The sequence below is a fragment of the Anopheles coluzzii genome, chromosome X (assembly GCF_943734685.1).
Source record: "Anopheles coluzzii chromosome X, AcolN3, whole genome shotgun sequence".
Classification (NCBI taxonomy): Eukaryota; Metazoa; Arthropoda; class Insecta; order Diptera; family Culicidae; genus Anopheles; species Anopheles coluzzii.
The window spans coordinates 16,824,626-16,839,141 of NC_064669.1; the positions used below are offsets into that span (position 1 = coordinate 16,824,626).

The following is a 14,516-nucleotide window of genomic DNA, read 5'->3' on the forward strand; positions in this document are numbered from 1 at the left end:
TGTGTTTGTGAATGTTTTAGTTTTATTTCTATAAAAAATTGAGGACCGTGCTACAGCTACTCCCTAGGCTGGACGGTATAGTCAGGAAAATATTTAAAGTAACTTAACTATCTACCGAGCATGTGCGTGTGTTATTTTTTAATATTTTAACTCCCTCTTCAATGTAGAGAAATTCTTGCGGCAGGACTGTGTAATTGTACTGCTGATGGGGCTGAAGGTAAACGGGGTATGCTTTAAGTACTACACTTCTGGGGAAGGGCGCCTACGGAAATGTATCGGCGCACCGTCCACCCGCGCGGGCCCCTTTGCTACAGATCGTCGATTAAACTTAACACTGAAACGGACCGGGTAGTAAGCATTGGCAATAGGCGTTCCATCTTGTCAATGTTCACTTTCGACCACCGGTTGTTCGTTTGGGCCGTTTCCAGTGCCTGTTTGACGCCCTGGTTGGCCTTTTCGAAGATCGGTGCCTTCTGTTCGATCAGATCGGTCAGCTCCTGCAGCTCCTCGCTGGAAAACATTTGCTCCGCGAGCGGTTTGATGTAGCGCGACAGTCGCGACGTGTCCGGGCTCAGGCTGTAACGGAGTAAAAGGAACGGTGTGGTTAGTATTTGATCTAGTGATGGGGAAAATGAAGATTTTTGGGACTGTAGGTTCGGAATTAGTTTCCAGAATCGATGATGGAATCGGATCCGGAATTGGTTCCGGAATCAAAATTAGATCCGGAATCGGAATCGGCTCCGGAATCGAAATCGGTTCCGGAGTCGAAATCTGCTTCAGAATCAGAATCTCCTTAAGAATAGGCGTTTTGGTTGAATGATGCTACATATTGAAAGCTGTATAAAATCCAAATTTACATTCTCATGGAGATTCCCGGACTGATTTCGCTTCTGAAACATCTTAATATTCCCGAGCTAATTCCATTTCTGGAGTCAATTCTGATTCCGTTACCGGGGCAAATTGGGATTCCCAGGTCGATTTCGGTTTCTGATTCCGATTTCGATTTCGATTTCGGATTCGCAGTTAACTCCAGAATCGGCTCCGGATCTGGTTCCCGTGTTGGCTCCGAAATTCAGAATCGGGTTTGGAATCGAAATCGGCTCCAGAATCGGAATTGGCTCCGAAATCAGAATTAGCTCGTACTCGGAGTTGGTTTCGGCATCTCCTTAAGAATAGGTGTTAAGAATAGGTTCTGGAGTCAATTCTGATTCCTGAGCCGACTCCGATCGCGAAATCGAATCAACTCCGGAATCGGCTGCAGAATCGACTCCAGATTCGGCTCCGGAATCGGAATCGATTCCAGCATCGGAGTCGGCTCCAGAATTGGTTCCGAACACGGAATCGGACTCGGGTAGGTAATTCGAATGCTGGAGGCTTCACGCACGCGTTTAGCGCCGGCGGCATCGGTAGCTGTCCGTTACTTACTAGTTGTATATGTCGTCGGCCCGCTCGAGGAAGAACTTTTTGGCGGCAGCGAACCCGGCATCGTTGCGCGACACGCCGCTGAACAGAATCGTGGCGTCCTGCTTGCGCACGCCCGACGTGCTGTTAAGCGACCACTGCAGGAAGCGCTCGACGAGCCGCACCTCGCGCGTGCACGCCAGCGAACCGATGATCATGATCTTTTCCGCCCCGACGTTGCTCTGCAGGTAGCGCAGCCAGAGGAAGTGCCACTGCGCCTCGTCGCCCCGGCGGATCGCGTTGCAGTACACCACCGGGCGGAGATTGACCGGCACCGGGTTGTCCGTGTCCGGGCTGCTCTCGTTCATCCAGCGGGCGAACAGCTCGACCGACCGGTTGACGCAGTCGCCGACCTCGAACCGGCAGGCCCAGGAAGCAATCAGCGTGATCTGCTTGATCCCGTCCAGCCGTTCGGTCGTCGCCCGGCTGCCATTGAAGATGTCCAGCTGCTCGTAGATCGGCTCGAGGATGTACTGCACGTAGCTCCGGAACACGCCGTACAGTGGCGTGCGCTTCAGGATGCGGTTGATGTTGTTCAGGTTGGTCAGTGCAGACTTCCACGGGATGTATTGCGTCTCCTGCCGCAGGTAGTTCAGCATCGCGAACGCGATGCCGTAATTCTGCTGCCCCGTCCAGGCCAGATCCATCGCGTCATCGATCAGCTGCGCGCGGTTCAGCAGCCCGATCTCGCCGAACCGGGGCCCGTTCAGCTGCGCAATGATCAGCTGATAGTTGCGCCTGTCGTACCGCACCTTGTACAGCCCGGCCAGCTCAACGTTGAAGATGACCCACTGGTCGCCATCGGGCAGATCCTCCAGCAGCTTCGCTTCCTGCTGGTGCGAGCCCTTCGGCTCGCCGCTGCACGCCATCCACGCTTTCGGCAGCGTGTCGTTAAAGTCGATCTGCTTCGCGGTAGTGTAGGTCAACGGTATCCACCAGCAGTAGTCGGTCACGTTGCTGTCCGGCCGCACGTCGGAGGAGATGAAGCGCATTTGCGTTACCTCCGCCGTGTTGGCGTCGTAGTTGCGCGTCACGGTGATGATCGGGTAGCCCGTCTGCAGCGTCCACGAGTCCATCACCTTCTTCACGTCGATGTGGTCGGGCAGTACGCCGTTCGCGTGCGCCTCCTCGGTCAGGGCCGCCCACAGGTTGTCCTGCTCCGCGTTGCCGTACGCGTGCCGGCGCAGGTACCGGCCGACGCCGTCGCGGAACGTTTCCTCGTCCAGGAACAGGTGCATCATGCGTATCACGATCGAGCCCTTCTCGTACGAGATCGCGTCGAAGATTTGCGATATCTGGTTCGGGTGGCCGATCTCCACCGAGATCGGGTGGCTGGACTGCAGCGCATCGAACTTGAAAATGTCCAGCGTGTTCGAGACCGACTCCTCCTCGAGCGAGTGCCACTCGGGGTGCAGATAGTCGACGCCGAGGCTGGCGACGTACGTCGCGAAGCCTTCGTTCAGCCACAGGTCGGTCCACCAGCGCATGGTGACGAGATTGCCGAACCACTGGTGCGCCAGCTCGTGCGCAATGACCGACGCAACGCGGTGCTTGTTGCTCGCCGTCGACACGTTCGGATGGTAGAGCAGGGCCGTTTCGCGGTACGTGATGAGGCCCCAGTTTTCCATCGCACCGGACGCAAAGTCCGGTATCGCGATCATGTCGATCTTGGGCAGCGGGAACTTCTGCTGAAAGTAGTCCTCGTAGAAGCGCGTTACTTTCGGGCCGATCTCGCGCGCATAGTCCACCTGCTCGATCGCGTCGCGCCGGGCCCAGATTTTAAACAGCACGTCGCCCTCCTCCGCCGCCATCGCTTCCCGGTACTCGAAATCGTTCACCGTGTACGCGACGAGGTAGGTCGACATCGGCACGGTGGTGCCGAACACGTCCATCACCCAGCCCGGCATACCGTCCACCGGGGCGCTGCTGTTCACCGGCATGTTGCTGAGCGCGACGTACCGCTCGTCGTGCGCTAGCGCGATGTCGAAGGTGGCCTTCATTTCCGGCTCGTCGAAGCACGGGAACGCTTGGCGGGCGTACGTCGGCTCGAACTGTGTCACCGCCAGCCAGATCTTCTGCTTGCTCGCCTTGTCGACGTAGCTGCTGCGGTAGTAGCCGAGCAGGCCGGTGCCGAGGGCGCTCTCGAACGGTACGACCAGCTCGTAGCGGTTCCCCTTGCGCAGCACGGTGGCCACGTTCAGTATCACAAAGTCATGCTCCTTGGCGTACTGCACGCTTTTGATCGCTATGGCGGAGCCGTTCTGCTGGCCGGCCGAGCCCAGTTCGCGCAACGAGATGCCCTGCTCGGGAAGCGTTAGGTTTTTCGAGTGCAGCACTATATTCTCCGTATCCTCGTGGCAAATGAGCTGTAAAATCCATCGCACACAAACACGTGTTATTAGGTCCAAGACTTTTTTGTTGTCCGCTTCCTTTGGTTGCTTACCCGCATCGCCACTTGGCCGTAAAATATGAAACCTCGCTCATCGCCAAGATGTGTGTAGACGCGCAGATTGTAATGCTCGGGAGTGATCGATTTGGGCAATCGGTAACCGCTGTACGGCACTCCCGTGTCACCCACGGTCACTCCTATAATGGTTGCAGCAATTACTGCGAGCAGCATCGAGCTTCGACCCATCGCCATACCTAAGCAATCGGGAATTAAACAACCGTAAAAATCAAACAAAGTAACAGAACAGTAAAACTCGAATAGCAACTAGCGGTGTGAGCTCGGAATTGGACCTCCATGTTCGGAATCCATTCCGAAGTCGAATCCGATGCTGGAATCGATTTCAGAGTCGGCTTCAGAATCAGAATCAGTTCCGGAATCGGAAACGACCTGGGATTCGCAATTTTCCCCGGTAATGGAATCAGGATTGACTCCAGAAATGCAATTAGCTCCGGAATGAGAATCAGTTGGAATCAGAATAGATCGTTATAAGTAAATATTGATTCTTTGCGGCTATCGAAACCGATTCTGTTTCCGATTCCTATTCCGGATCCGATTCTGGAGCCAATTTCTGAGCCAATTCCGGAAACCAATTCCGGAGCCAATTCTCGAGTTGACTCCGAATCCAGAATCGATTCCGGAATCAGAACCGACTTCGGAAACGACCTGGGAATCGCTTTTTGCTCATCAGGATTGACTCCAGAAATTGAATTAGCTCCGGAACGAGGATCAGTTCTTGAACTGAAATCAGAAGTTTCAGAAGCGAAATCAGTCCGGGAATCTCCATGAGAATTTATCGTTTACAAGTAAATTTGGATTCTTTGCGGACATCAAAAGCATTATTGAACCCAAACGCTTATTCTTATGGAGATGCCGAAACCAACTCCGATTTTGAAGTCGATTCTGATTCTGGAGACAATTTCGATGCCAGAGCCGATTTCGATTCCGGAATCGATTCCGATTCCGAAGTCATTTCCGACTCCGGAGTCGATTCCAGAATCAATTCCGGAAGCTGATTCCGGACCTATTATCCGTAATCGATTCCAGAAAACTTTGGTGCTAGCCGATCGAATCGATTCCGACAAAAACATCATTTTTTCCCATCACTATTAGGTAACTCTTGTTGGTGTAGCAACGGTTCAATTATTTACACTTTTTTTAACGTTACGGTTATGCAACGGCACTTTAAGAAATGTCCAAAACAACCTTTTAAGTAAAAATACAGAAAATTAGCATCATACTTATTAAGCTGAGCTAACATTTTGAAAGCGATTTGAAGGGTTTAATTTCATTGATTTGAGCATTGAGCGTATTTGCAAGTATTTGCACACTGTATTTAACTGTCAATAGGTAAAAGCTGATCGTGGTGGTGTATGGGCAGATAATTCTGGTAATTTTTGATAGCAGTTCAATTTAAATAAAAATCGCTTTAGGTTATCAAACATTAACACAACAACAAACCACCACACAGCATGTCTCGAGGGAATTGAACACTTTGGAGCAAACACTAATAATAGCCCACCGCAAACACAGTAGCAGCACAGCACACGACCGCACTCACCGAGATCTTGACGGGTTCTTCTCCCGCGGACAGCCGACGAACTTGGAATTTATATGCGAATCATCGGTGTGTTGTGCTTCATGTAATATGCTGAAGGCGTTTACAGTACTGTGGAACAACCACACGCAGAAAAGCACACACATATACAAACAGCGGCAGCGGCAGTAGCAGAGAGAAAAGGTTAACTCTTCTGATTGATCCAACGCATCTCGTGGCACTTTCACGCCAATCGAACGCCAACCCTAATCGACATGCCTACACAAAACACACTCACACACACGTTTGTATGGTCTTTCAATTAAAGCCTCCACTTGTACCAACATATGAAAACATGGGAAGTATTTTATAAAGAACGCAACGTACATTTTGCCTTAATCCTATTCCTAGTGAACAGGGTAAATAGAAATATAAAAAACACACGGCCTACCATAATTTGCCACTTTTTTTTACAGTGGAAGACGGAGGACTGACCTTAAACCGCAATATCAAACCGGTTTATTCGTCTTTCAGCAGTGTGCGTACGAGGTGATAGCATCTGAATTTCAATCACTAACCTTAAGAATTAAAATTATAAATGCCCGTGCACGTACCCCAGCCCCATCGCCTTATCTTCGTATTATACGTAATTTTCTGTAGCAATTTTTTAAGCGCAACTGCACGATCGCACAGTCGTCTTACAGCGAATCGATTATGTAGTTAGCTTGATTTAAAGTACAGTATAAACAGTGATACAGTTAATAGCACTGGGCAAAATGTAACAAATAATCATTCGATTGTAGCTACCAGTTGAAGAGCAGTTTTTAATTTGTTTTTTTTTTTTTTGTTTTTTTTTTGTTTTGTAAAAGTGAAATAATTACCTAACTCTTTAAAAACATTCAATTTCTTAAGAACCAACCAAACCGAAACTGCGTTTATTGGTAATGAATATGTCTTGGAAACTCTCAACAAATCCTGCAAACGCAAACTTAAACTGAATCAGAATCAGAATCAGCATATATGATTATTGGTAGTTTTCTTTTAAGTTCATGTGTACATTTGTTTTGCGAGATTTTGCGTAACGCTCGCTTTTCACCGCTGTGGAGGGTTTTGCCAGGATTTCAGAAAAAACGGTGCTAGGCCTAGGGCCTTTTGTTACGCTAACTTAACTTAAACTAAAATTAAACTAACTTATCTACTTTACACTATTAGATTAGGAGCAGGACAAAAAGAATAAGAAATTCAAAAATAAGAAAGAAAGGAGGAGAAAAAAGTATAAAAAGTTAAAAATTCAAAAGAGTGTCCTTAGGAAACTTAAACTGAAAGTAAAATATTCGTAGAGTAAAATAAACTTGACTAGAAAGCTTGCCACCTTACATCATCACAAAACAATCGTTAGGTACATCATCTACAAATACAAAATAAATTATGCAACAGGGCGGCTTTATGCTTTAGAACAGCGGTCGGCAAACTTTTTAGGCCAAGGGCCAAATTTAGTAAATGATCGAGTGCCGCGGGCCAGGTGCAGGTTTTTTCATTTCCCCTTCCTCTCACGCCGCAAAAAATATTGACGATATTCTGGGGATGATGCAAAAGCCTCAACGGCTGACAAATTATCGAAGCAAACATGCATTCAGCAATTATCCAAATGCTTTATGGACAAGTAATGCCATGTCAGATAAAGTGATAACTGATACCTTATGAAAAAGCACTTTGACAATCGCTGTACTCGTAAACAGCAACAAAGTGGAATCGTCATTCTCGTTAAAACAACAGGGTTTTTTTAATGTTCGTTTTTGCTTTCAAATACGATTGAAAATATCCATAAAATAGACAAAAGTGAAACCATCTAATTTGTGTGAAATTAAGAAACACCAATAGCAGAAAATATATTGTCGCGAGAAAAATTTATAGACCTATTTTGCTATATTTAAAACTTTGTATTGCATGTATTGCGTATGCGAAAGTCAAATGCTCTCGTAAAGCCTCATGCAAAACTTGTAAATAAATAAATGTATTGCAACAAGACTATAGTGTATCTTATCTATATAAAATTTCGTATCCGACTTCCTTCATTCCGAAAGTCTTATTGACGTGTTAAAAACATGTTAAAATTACATAACGGTTCCATTACAAAAATGAACAAGTTAATAGGTTTATCATGGGGTTTTCTTCAGCTGCACTAACAAAACGTTAATAGCACTTTGAACAGTAGTATCTCATGAATCAGTGAACAAAATTTGACATCTCTATCGCTCGAACTCTAACCATGATGGCCAAAAAAGTAAACCAACGTCGTTCAAAAACAACATCCCATAGCGTCTAAAATCTACTCCGTTTGGAAGTTTGTGTACGTCGTATAAGCCCGCCTTTTTGGTAGCCAACATCTTGGCACTGTTAGGCAACAATCAAAGCATCGAAAGAAAGCCCAGGTTCATTGTTGAGGCCAAAAAAAGCTGAAAATGAAGACAGAGGGACAAGTGGCTACATTACTGCGTTAGACGGGGCAGGGAGATTGATGCAACCCGTCAAAAAGTGAAATAGTACTTGGGAAACATGAATCAACAGATCAGGAATTAGAAATCGCCTCCGCTGGCCTCGCAGCGGCAAACAATGATGCCAAAACTCAATGTGATTATTTCAGGTGAATTTCGGCAATATTTCGATATGTTCCATGTGTCCCATCCATTTTTCTGGACGAAAATCGAAGCTAGAACTTAGTGCCTACACGCACGTCTTCGTCCACCATGGCGAAAGTTCCGGATAACTGACGAAAGGCAACTCGTAAAGTCTTAGATTTATTTGTACAAGTAAGCTTAAATAAACACATTTCAATTGCGAAAGAAATGTAAATGTAAAGAAGTTATCTCAACTAGTTTGTTTTCTACATCCAGCCGACATTTTTTTCCTGCAAACGCCATTTTTTATGCAAATGTTACGGGGATATTGACCTAGAGTTCGAACATACTTAACGGTCCATCATATCATAGTATGTACTTTAATTAAAGTTGAAACATTACAGTATAAAATGTTATACTTAAGGATCTTCAGTAATTTGAATAGTTTCTGTCCATCTTTCAAAATCGCTCATATCCTTTCGCGGGCCGGATTGAATGTTGCTGCGGGTCGGACTTTGCCGACCACTGCTTTAGAAGAATTACATTTGATATAACCTTACCGAAGATAATGAAAGCTTGGAAAGTATTTGGGAAATATATGTATTTTTGGTGTAGCCGACATGCAGCGTTTCTCTCACCGAATCATGAGCAAAGCGACAACGTGAATTCGATCATATTCTGAAAACACTATACAATACGACGTTTGAAGCAGAAAATATGTATTTCTAAAACCTAGTTCGAAAACAATGCAAAAAAAAAAAGAAAATAAAGGAACCGTTTGCAGCAGACATACTTATGCCTGTGTGCAGTAAATATTAAACAAATCAAACCACAGTATCTCTTTGATGTAGTTGACGGCATCCTATTTGTTTTTTTTTTGTTCTTTTCTTCCATCAGAACAATATTTATCTTTCAAGTCTGTTGCTTAATGTACGGTGCGCACTCTGTGAGGGCAACTATACAGTCTGTTCCCGAGTAATGCGGTTCTCGATATGCGCGGATTTGGAAATAAGCGGATGCTCTGAATTAAGTTTTTTGGCCATGTGTCAAATCAGTAATCAGTTTGCTCCAAAAATTATACTCTCTGCTTGTACAAACATATTGAAACAAGTGAAGTTACATGAACATGTCATGAATCAAAACTACCCACTCTTCAATTGTATTTTTTGCAGAAAACCATGATATTTGCCATACGCGGATGTCTTCGGAACACATTCACCGCATATCTCGGGAACGGACGGCATGTTCTCTTACTTGTTTCTTCTTCCAATGGTTTGTATTTCAAGCGTGTTTTTAAACGTCTTTTTTATTCGCAAGTTCGTATATTGGTGGTACGCCGCTCACCACAGCATCGTCATCATCAAGCTCGATATACTCCACGGCACATTTCCGAGGAAACCAACCGCGAACCCGCTTCGGAATAGTTTTTTTCGTTGGTTCCTGTAGTTTTTCGCCAAACAACCAGTGCCTGAAACGGTGGAAAATTATGTTAATATAGATGTTAGATGGCATTTTGATTCATATTTTCTTCTTCTAAACCAGTCTCTTTCAACAGTCAAAGTGCGTTTAAGGAATGAAGTTTAAATGCTTTCAGAGAACAGATTGTACTTCGTCAAATATATTAATTGAAACGGTGGCTAATCTAATGTTACTGGTTTGTAGCAAAACGTATTCAAGCTTATGCCTTTCTTGCAATCGAGTGTTCAAGTTGATTATTACTAAACAAATTTTTATTTTTCGATCATTCAACCGTCATTCCTGGTGTCAAATACCAGGAATAACTACGTGTTCCGTCGATGCAGGAATCGATTCTAGCTAGTCGTTTTCGACATCAAACCCTCCGCCGGAAAATAAATCTAGAACAATATTTTGGTAATTTCGAAAATAAGTTTTTGGGTTTACAACAATGAAAACTTGTGTTCTGATATGTCTGATAACAGACTGCAATGAAATGTTCCACAATTATATGTTCACACTGGAATTTGCACGGTCAGCAGTTGTTTGGCAGTTGTTTGTATACTCGGAAAACTACGAAAGCTGAGATGTATCTAATCCTATACGTCGATGATATAGTTTTGGCATCAAACTCTTTGGGAAAAAAATCAACTGGAAAATTCGAATTCGAAATGGAAGATATGCAAGAAATAACCAACTTCATTCTAATGAAAATTGATTACGACATAACAACAAGGTACGTTAAAAATTAATCAATTAAAGTACGTCAAGGACTTTTGGTATGGAAGATTGCAAACCGTCGATAGGACCGCTAGAAACCAGAGTGATGCAACAGATGGCCACTGGACACATCTACACCGTGTACTAAGGTATTTGCAAGGTACAAAGGATTATTTCCTAGCATATTGGCATAATTAAGAGGAGCCAATTATAGGATTTACAGATGCAGATTGGGGTAGCGACATGGAGTGTCGTCATTCTACAAGTGGCTACAAATACATATATTCCAAGCGAAACCCAAATTGCTGATGAGTTTACGAAAGGTTTTTTTTCAGCAGGCTTTACGTAACACAGATTTGCGATAGCTCTAAGAGGGGGTGTTTGGAAAAACAAAGTGGACTATATACGACGGTTACAAAAAAGCAGCCAGCTTCAGCAGGGTTCTTCTTCGTCTTCTTCTTGTGGCTCAACAACCGTTGTCGGTCAAGGCCTGCCTGCAACCACGTGTGGGACTTGGCTTTCAGTAACTAATTTATTTCCCCCATAGCAGGATAGTCAGTCCTACGTATGGCGGCACGGGCTATTTGGGGCTTGAACCCATGACAGGCATGTTGTTAAGTCGTACGAGTTGACGACTGTACCACGAGCCCGGCTAGCAGGGTTCAGTTGTGGATAATAAACTGTGGATAATAGACCAGTGTTGGCTTTTATGAATCCTTCGTTCAGATTCATTCGAATCTCGAATCGATTCTCCAAAGATTTGTGAATCTCTAAAAATACATGATTCTCTATAAAATCATCAATTCTCTTACTCGAATGATTCATGAATCTCGTAAGAACTCGCACGACTTAACAACATGCCCGGCTGTGTTGTACATGGCAAGATGTTTCGAAAGCCTGTGTAGGCTGACATGACCATGTAGATTGTTACACCAAACAAAATAATAATAAGAAGCTCAAGATCTATGATTCTTTGGAGATTTATGAGTCCCTTGAGATTTGTAAATCTTTCGAGATATATGAATCTAATGAGATTCATGAATCTTTCCAACAGAAATTCAGATTCATTGAATCATTTCAAAGATTCATTCATACAATTCATACAATTCCCCAACTATTTATACTACAAAATATATAAAAAAAATTAAATGCATTTCCTTGAGATTCCTTGCTTCTTTATTCAGGAGGAACGGTCCGAGAAGGCCTAATTGCTTAAAGATTCCCTGCTTTGTTCACGGCGAAAAAAAAAATAATGGTCAGCGGGGTATCACAAGGAAATAAATTTAATTTATAAAGTTTTTGTTTTATAGTCTAGATAGTTGGGAAATTGAATATTCTTTCTTTTGGTGTGCGATAAGCCATATTCTGATAAATATTCAATGAAATATAGCAAAACAAAACAAAATTTCACGTTCACTTTCACGCAAGGTCTAAAGCCACCTATACATTGTGAAGTAGTAGTTTAGTCACTCAGTGTGGATTAACGCGATATGGCGATATTATGTGTTATTCTCCATGGAAGTTTGAATATAAGCATGTGTAGTGGAAACGGGCCGATCAACATGCCTGCCATGGTTCCAAACCCCGCATGGACTGCATATTCAGATGGGAAATAGGACCGAAACAGGGTCAAGAATTACTCACAAATGGGCATTATGGGAAACAGAATCAGGAAATGGACAAGGTTGTATCTTTGGCCGTTTTGGTTTTGTATTGCCAGTTACGCATACTAGAACGTACATGGCAATGCAGAAACCTTTGTGTGTGCTTGGGAATAAGTTGACTCCTCCAAATATCTGTCGCTCCAAAAATCCCAGCATCTCGTTAAAGATAAAATAAAACTTTCAAAGAGCAATCTGGTAAAATTTCACAACTCGCATGAAGTTTGAGAGTGCAATAAGCTTGAATATTTTTTTACTATTTTGATTCATCTCCAATACTTACTTTCTCCATCTGGTAACACGAACGATGTCATCAACCTCAAGCTTAATTCGTGGCTCATCGGTAAGCGGAGGCGAAAGGCACACCGACGGTCCTTGCGAAAACAGTGGAAACCAGCTTCCCGTCGCCGGTCGAACAATGGTGTACGTCCGTGTTCGTGCCCGTTTTTCCTCTTTTTGTGCTAATTGTTCACGCTGCAGAATGAGAGTAATGGATGGTGCAAATTAAAGCGCGCGGGTGACCAACATTGTCGCTCGGCAACGTACCGTTAGCGTGTACTGGTCGCATCCTTCGACGACGGGCCATTCGTACCCGTTACCGACTGGCCGGCAGGTAAAGTTGATGACCTGCTTCACGTTGCTCCATCGGCCCAGATCGTAAGGATACACGAAGGTCTGCTCGTTGCGTTCCGCTCTAAACCGCGCCTTCTCCACAATCCAATCCTCGATGGCGGTCCGGTTGTTCAGGATGGATCGCACCTGGTACACTAACAAGGCGCCCACCGTGAGTACGACCCCGATGGCCAGCCCGATGTTGAACACGCACAGCACCAGACTCGAAACCGTTAGCTTCACGTTCACTTTCGAGAGCTGGCCGTAATATACGTACCAGTCGCGATACAGGCCCACGTACAGCGAGGAGCCCAATATCACCGTACCGTGGATGCAGCCGAGCACGGCGAACGCTAGAAAGGCGGTAAAGTAGCCATGGTTGGCCCAACCGACGCAGTTGTTGATCCACGGGCAGTGGTGATCCATCTTGATCACGCACCGATCACACTTCCGGCAGTGGTGCGAACGCGGCGCCTTGTACCCTCCGCACACGATGCAAAACTGCAACTGCTCGTCCGCTGAGTGATGGGCCGGTCGCCATTTGAGCCGCAAATAGCCCGGCCCGGTTAGCGAGGCCATCACGAAGTAAAACCCGGTGCCGAGGGACAGCAGCACAAATACTGTCTGGTTGATGAGCGCCCACAGGGAAGTGTGCGAGGGCCACCACATGCTGTTCATGTAAATGGTCATCACTGTAATCGATTGTATAATTCCTGCAACGGATAACCATCAGCATTGCGTTAATGCGCCAGTAGAGCAACGTCGCGTTGAAGTGGAAACACTGTTTTGCCGCAGTCTTACCGATTGCAGTTAATGGTCCCCAGTGGAGGAAACGCCGGATGGAATTGTACCACCCGAGGAACATTGTTGCGCGGGCACTGTGCTGCGCCTAGCTGCCTGTATCTGTATATTGCATAAATAGAGGTTATAGATTAGGCTACTTTTTCCGTACGCATGTAGAGCAAGCAATTTCTCCCACACTACCTGTGCGAAAACTGATGTATGGACCTTTCAGCAACGCTCCTAGTGTTGAGTGTTTGTGTATTTTCCCGACGTTTGAACGGCACACAGTTTTTACATTTTGCCCGCTTTCGTAGGCACTAATTTTCAACAATTTCAGTCACCGTTGCTAAATACCATAATTACCACACTGCCACAAAACCAAAGGTGTCTGGTCTCTGTTGCTTTGAAGTGCGCTGTTTTTTCTCTTCTGCTTGCACCAAACGTTAATCATCGCTTACCATATCAAAAAGATATCATGCACCGCATCGAAATGACGCACAGGGGTCTCTTTCTAGCTTTTTTAGCTGTCTTTGTCGCTCCAGCTGACGTTAATTTGTACATGCACGCATGTTTGTGTTTAACAGCATTCCCAAACATCAAAATCCGACTGTATGACGTTGTTGCCACCGCGTGAGTTCACACGTATTTTTGTAGCATTCCATCGTCGGTGCATTTGCAGATGGAAATAATTAAAATCCTCGCATGGAAACACTACGAGGCAATGTTGGCCTTTTGCAGGCATGCTGGAATTAAAAAAATGTAGTGGAAGTTTTAATTTGAACAGATTTCCACGAGATGTGTTTTGTTTGTATTTAGGGCGGTGGCAACGCTGATCGGATGCGATTTTATCGGACGAGATTTATATGGGATTTGACAGATAACGTCGGACGTGCGATTTCGTCGTCCGGCGTTATCTGTCAAATCCCATATAAAAATTTGACAGGCCGTCCGATAAAATCGCATGCGAAAAAGCGTTGCCACCGCCCTAACGAAAAATCGTACCGATGTCATACCAAATGAAGAAATGGGAATGAGAAAGCTCTCAAACCGAAGAAAGCTCCGCTGTGTGGCTAGTCCATCAAAAGATGGCACCACGAGCTTTTTTTGCAATTTTTAGAATGCATGAATCGTTTGTCGTCTGCTAAACGAAGTCTTTTTATATTCCGTTAAGGATGAGAGCTTGAACCTTTTAGGCTGGAAATAGACGAACCGAGATCGTCGCG

General features: G+C 45.1%; 2 protein-coding genes across 4 annotated transcripts; both read right to left on the minus strand.

Moving 5' to 3' along the window:
* On the minus strand, window positions 1–6,261 carry LOC120953570 (aminopeptidase N-like). 3 transcript variants are annotated; one of them, XM_040373678.2, is made up of 4 exons: window positions 5,369–6,261; window positions 3,905–4,104; window positions 1,426–3,827; window positions 1–576 (listed from the first exon to the last, which is right to left on the minus strand). In XM_040373678.2, exons 1-4 carry the CDS (start codon window positions 5,379–5,381, stop codon window positions 309–311), a joined length of 2,883 nt encoding a protein of 960 aa, XP_040229612.2. In that variant the 5' UTR covers window positions 5,382–6,261; the 3' UTR covers window positions 1–308. The 3 variants fall into 3 exon arrangements, with proteins under 3 accessions (XP_040229612.2, XP_040229772.2, XP_040229693.2); XM_040373838.2 differs by having other exon boundaries at window positions 5,469–6,260; XM_040373759.2 differs by having other exon boundaries at window positions 5,430–6,260.
* A 1,968-nt stretch (window positions 6,262–8,229) lies between these two features.
* Window positions 8,230–13,801, minus strand: LOC120953726 (palmitoyltransferase ZDHHC6). Its single transcript, XM_040373970.2, has 5 exons — window positions 13,495–13,801; window positions 13,312–13,413; window positions 12,445–13,223; window positions 12,182–12,372; window positions 8,230–9,530 (listed from the first exon to the last, which is right to left on the minus strand). The coding sequence occupies exons 2-5, from the start codon at window positions 13,373–13,375 to the stop codon at window positions 9,356–9,358; spliced, it is 1,209 nt and encodes a 402-aa protein (XP_040229904.1). The 5' UTR covers window positions 13,376–13,413; window positions 13,495–13,801; the 3' UTR covers window positions 8,230–9,355.
* Between the last annotated feature and the right edge of the window lie 715 nt (window positions 13,802–14,516).